At 39.1% G+C, this 6,000-nt stretch overlaps 1 protein-coding gene across 1 annotated transcript; it reads left to right on the forward strand.

Annotated features, from left to right (window-relative positions):
• Window positions 1-156: 156 nt before the first annotated feature.
• On the forward strand, window positions 157-1,767 carry LOC6577391. Its single transcript, XM_002003322.4, has 2 exons — window positions 157-311; window positions 363-1,767. Exons 1-2 carry the CDS (start codon window positions 292-294, stop codon window positions 1,669-1,671), a joined length of 1,329 nt encoding a protein of 442 aa, XP_002003358.2. The 5' UTR covers window positions 157-291; the 3' UTR covers window positions 1,672-1,767.
• Window positions 1,768-6,000: the final 4,233 nt, after the last annotated feature.

Genomic DNA, 6,000 nt, shown 5'->3' on the forward strand with positions numbered 1-6,000 from the left:
TATAGTTTGTCAAGTCCCGAGTTGAAGCGTATCTGGGAGCGACTTGCTATAAATTAGACTCGCTAGATGAAGGATTTTATTGAGTCAGGGTAAACAGTAAACAGTCTTGGATTGTGCTCAAGGCTTTGTAGTTTATGTAATCAAATTGAGATGCCCTTATTTACTTCAGGGCATTCCAATGCATCATTGCTTTTACTATCAAAATGTCATAAATTACCAAAATTTTTACATTTTTGGGGCACTTTTCTGCTTTTCAAATATAACTCACTTGAATTTGTCACATGCATAAGTATGGATTGTAAAGAAGATAGGTAAGTTGCACACTGAGAGAGCTTCATGTATAATCAATCCGACGTCCGCAGAAAGTGTTCAGATAACGATATTGAGAATCTTGAAGCTACGCTCGATAGCAACATACCCATAGAAACATTGAGCGCCTCCATTCAATTAAGTGACGCGCCAGTAATTTTCCAGGATGAGGCTGAATTGGATCCCATTGAAGACTTTTTTAAAATCGGATTGTGTGATGACGATTTACTTCAAGATGTTAATTTTTTCGCTGATAAGGAAACAGACGACGATACAAATGTAATAAGAAATGACGTCAACGACGACATACCCTGGTACGTGGAGGAGGAGTCGCTCGGCAAGGTCGAAAACTCCAAGCAAGTGGAAACGAACTATTTCGGCTTGGACTGGGACTTTAGTTTTGGCAATGCCAAAAGCGACGATGATATCATTGGAGATTTTGTCAAAATTGATTTTCCCAAGCCAGAAGATACGAGTGCATGTAGTATCTATAATACCGATATGGGTCTGTTGAAATCGGAGAAACTTTTCGACACATCCGAGATACTCTCATTGAAGGAAACGTTAAGCAACTTGGAGGAGGCTCCTCTCGAGGGCAAATTCTGTGAGTGTGACGAGCCCAAGGAAGTGGACGGTGACACACCCATAATACCAGACTTTGAAATTGACTATGATAACGTCTATGAGAATATTGCAAAGGCCAGCGAAATGGAAAAGCAACTGGAGCTGCTCTATCGGCCCTTCACATGCCTCATGGACGTCAATTGCCAATTCAGCCTGTTCGAGTTGGCGATTCTGTTAGACGATTCGCGCTATGAGCCCGCTCATCACCCGGCATTGTTTGTTCGCTTGCATAAACCCAGTGCCGAAATCAAGATATATTCTGGTGGTAAGATACAGTCGACGGCCTTGACAGCCAACTCGGCGCGCACGGCGTTGCTGAAGGTGATCCAGGTGGTCGAGGAGCTGGACTATAAGGCGGACATCACAAGCTTCAGCAGGAATATTGTGCACGCCTCCTTCTGTCTTCCATTCAAAATCGATCTGGAGATGCTGAGCGAAATGCACAGCGAGCACATATCCGGCAACCGTGAGACGCGACCCTTCATCACCTACAAGGTCGATGGCACCTCGATCCGATTTGCCGTATTCCCCAACGGCTACGTGCTCGTGCTGCACTCAAAGCAGCACAGCGAGACCCGAGCGGCTATCGCCGGCTTCCTGCCGATCTTGGCACAGTTCCGGAATGGCTACCTCACCCACTCGGAGAAGTACGGCTCTCTGTGTGGCGATGTCTCGTTTAAGTTGTTGTGGGAGCGCAAGCTGGAGGAGGATAAGGAGGGTGTCTTGCTCTATTCCTGAGTCATATTCGCCGGATTGTCTTGTTTTGCCTCTTTTCGTGTTGTTCTTTATTTGAAAATGCTGTGAACATTTGTCATAAACCAAACTTGTGTAGTACGTGCAGTGTTTACTCTCTGAAGTTTGGGGCCCACTCGGCAACTTGTTTAAATACGTGATTTATTTACCATCCAGATGCTGCTGCTGCTGCTGCTTCTGTTGCCGTTGGTCTGTGTAACTGAATATAGGGCTATGTACAGCTGGGAAAACCAAGGCAAAGTTGCCAAACACAGCCAGCAACAACAGCAACAGCAGCAGCACATAAACCGAGAGAGTCCGTCTCACACCTCCGCAAATGGAGAAACAAAACAACACACAAATTGCAACAGAAGTTGCAACAACTGTAGCTGCAACAGGCGCATACATAAATAACGCAACATTCTGCAGGAACACAACTAGTTGAGAAGATGTCACATTATGCGGGCACAAAACTTGCGTCAAATACGTTTTAGACGTGCTAAAAGCACCTAAGCCACATGATCAGACAGTCGAAGTAAGGGCTGGAAAAAGTATATAAAATGCGGGATTAGGATATAATAAATATATATTATATAATACAGTTGAAGTCGGTTAAAACGACTTCGCTTATAGCGTCCAAACGGTTATTGTGACGAAAATTCTGGTCCTTATTCAAACTTTAATGAGTAACGTCTTTCATGGGCGTCCCTAGGGCGTCGTTATATCCGGATTATGTCCGTTAGTAAAGTAAAATTGAGAGAAAAACTAGTTTCTCTATGCTTCAGTCCTTACTCCGTCTACTAAAAAAGCTACTCTATGATCAATTTTGATTCTCCATTAATTCTAATTCTGATACTACTGTTTTTCACTTGGAGTCAATGTATGTAAGTAAGTATATATATATATATGTGTATGTATTTATGTACGCACATATGTATGCAAAAAGAGATAGCATCTGCTCCGATCACCTAGACTTCGTTTCGCGAGCCACGAGCGTCGGCTTCGGCAATACGATCAAACAGCTCTGAGCACGAACGAAGACTTCTGAATTACTTCTTTTAAGCGAAATGAAAGAGAACGACGAAAAGCGAATACATTTTAGCACACTCTTATGATGCTCTACTTGTCTAACACTTTGAATGTGAAACTCGAAGCGGGCCTCATCATATGGAAGACAGCAGTGAGCTGCAATGGTTTCCGAGTAGAGATGCTTGAAATAATAGAGAAAAATGCAGAGCGAGAATGAAAGAAAGAATGCAATAATTTTAAAATATAAAAGGCTCTCACAATTATAAATCGATGTGGTCTAGCTGCTGCTGGGTGCAACATGCATCCTTCCGTAAAATCTTAGGCAGACTTATTAAGTCGTATACAGTACAACTTACTTAACATGTACATATTTCAATAAATTCATTTTGATATTAGCTTTGATACAAATAATATTTAATAATTCATTCTATTTCCGGCTGCAAATGTTTCAATATTTATTTAGCCAATCTTAAATTAGACAATCAGCATTAATTGGTAAATAATTATGTGTAGAACATCGAAATCAGACCGCTGATTAGCAAATGTGTATATTTTAGCCTTTTATATAAGCAAGCACACATACACACATACACACACGCACGCATACTGCAATGCTCTTTCCTGCATCGAACAAACATAAATAAATGTGCAGATAAGTTTCAATTTGAAAATGTTCAACAATTGCATGTAATGCGGTGCGTTTTGATATTAGTTTTTTGGTCATTAAATGTTGGCTAGCTGCCAAGCTGCCAGCGAATCGCCCGAGCGGCCAGCATCCACGCCCATTTTAGTCGCATCATTTGGCGACAAGCAACAACACAAAAAAGTACAAAAATAAAAAATACAATAAAAATAAAATTATTCTAGCATATCGGTTAAGCATTGTTGAACACGTACGATATTATGCCAGTGACTGGAATGAGGAAAACAAAAAAAAAAGTAAATATAATTCCCTGAGAGCAATTTTAAACAGAGGCCAAAACAGTGCACGGGGCATGCCACATGTGTTGTTTCTGGTTTAAATGGCCTTTATGACGCCGAAAGGGGACAAATTAAAACAAGAAGCAAAATATACGAGTATGTGACATGCTGGACTTCAAATAATTGCATTCTGTAATGCCATATCGATGCATTGTTTAACGAATATAAATGCTTCCGTTTACTGTCAGTTTGAGTATCGAGGATTATTACAGTGATTCGTGTTGATTGTAAAGTGGGCTTATGCGGAGAATATTAATGCGATTTCTAGAGCTGCTATTGTGATATATAAAAACAAAACTCTATTCAAAAAGACTTTTATAAAATCCAGATGCAATTACTGCAAAGACTTTGAGTTATTTGGCTGCGGAAATAATGGATCGACCTGAGCAATTGATTAAGCAAGGCTAAAAGAAAATTGTTGAGCCAATGTGCAAGAGCAAAGAGGGTTGAAAAGTATTTGAAACATCACCCGAATGCCAAAAGCCGGATAAAGTGAGACGAGGGAACATGATGAGGATGCTCAGCTGGAGCACCACCTGGAAGATTAATTCGGAATAATTGATGCTTGCAAAGTTAAAGTCGTTGAAAGAGAAGAAATAACTGAATAAATCCAATTTTTGATTACGTTAATTAATTTAAAATATGTTGCAGATGTGACTTATCCAAATTAAACCCCATTGTTCAAGCTGCGGCTTCCATGTCTGTTCAGTCCACGTATAAGTAGCTGATCATATTTCGAATATGTTTATATATGTGTCCATAGCACACATTTGTACTACACATTAGTATGTGTCGGGCATATGATGCCATTACATGTAGAATACTCTACATTGCATCGGGCATTATGAATATCATATTGAAACCCTATATTATTCTTTAACCTCTATTTTATGTATTTTCTTTTTTTATCGAATTCCTTACTTCAAGCCTCTCAGCTAATTCGATGTCTTTCAGTCTCAGTCAAGGTGACTCTCTCTCTCTCTCTCTCCCTCTTTGTCAGACCTCGTTTGTCATTGTTTCCTCCTCTTAAACCTCTGCTCCATATCGTTCTACTTTCAGAATTTAATACTACTTAACAGTTCTTAATTCTCTTAAGAAATGCATGAAGCAATCTGATTTGGAATGAAGTTTACTCTACTTAATATGTAATGTGCTGTACAATTAGGAATTGATGTCATATGTCAGCGCTAAATTGACTCTATGTTAAAAGTCCATAAAAGTAAAGGAGGCACGAAAAGCCCACTTTGTAGATTGAATGAATTAGTTCAATTTATTGTTTGGGCTGCGCTTATATGAACTGGCAATATGAACGTTTGGCATGCGGTGTCACGTTCTGGATGACTGAGCGATGGATGGCTGCGAAACAAGTGCGTAATACGCAATATGAAAGAAACATGTTGGACATACTAACTGTTGCCAGCTGATATATATAAAATATATGTATATGTATATGTATATGTGAAGGGCCGAGCAACGCCAAAAGTTGTTTCAATTTAATTTGACTTTGATCGCCAGCTGACGCTGTTGGTGTCATCCCCATGTCATGTACTTGTCCTCGCGCTGCCGTATGGAAAACAGCCATATTAGATGCCAGCATGTCTCATTTTCTTCATGAATATATATATATACATATATATACATACATCAACGCAAGCTGTGCGCAAATTGCAAACGACTCAAATTTCAAATTCGCAACATTTTGTTATTTCAATAAATGGAATTTATAAAGAATGTAGATTTAAGATACTATAAATATTTTATTTTCTGAATTTATTTCAAATCTTTTTTTCCACTTGATTTAGTTTATGCAAAAAAAATAAATAAATAAAATAAAAAAAAAATAAAATAAAAAAAATTGTTTTTATGGGATTTTCTACATAGATATTGAACGAAGAGAGGATAGAGAGACAGAGAGAGTGAAAGGGAGGTATTCCTTATCCCTGTTTTATTGTTAAGTCTCATAAAGATTATTGTGTTTTTTTTTTTTCTTCTGTTCGAGTCTTTAAAATGTAAACACAAACTTGTGTATCTGAGATGTCGAATTTGGGCTGTGTTTTATTGCCAAGCGGACTGCGAAGTAGCTGAAAACTTCATAAATCACAAAAGTTTGTTTCGGCCATGAAAAGGCTTAAGGGTTTATCAAAATGAAAATTTATTGGTGCTCAAATACATGGAATTTTGAGATTTATGTATTTTCGTTGCCCCTCCTCACACAGGACATTCCATCGATGGCTCGTCTACGAACCTAAAGCGATTTCCCCAAGGCTGCGGGACGGGGGCAAATCAGAGTTTTCATACTAATATTAACACGCAGCAGCCAGCAGC

Source organism: Drosophila mojavensis, unplaced genomic scaffold (assembly GCF_018153725.1).
Source record: "Drosophila mojavensis isolate 15081-1352.22 unplaced genomic scaffold, ASM1815372v1 contig_36, whole genome shotgun sequence".
Taxonomy (NCBI): Eukaryota; Metazoa; Arthropoda; class Insecta; order Diptera; family Drosophilidae; genus Drosophila; species Drosophila mojavensis.

Coding starts and splice junctions, on each gene's coding strand:
- LOC6577391 (XM_002003322.4), top strand. CDS start 292: ATGGATTGTAAAGAAGATAG. Junction 312..362: donor ATGGATTGTAAAGAAGATAG/GTAAGTTGCACA, acceptor CGACGTCCGCAG/AAAGTGTTCAGATAACGATA.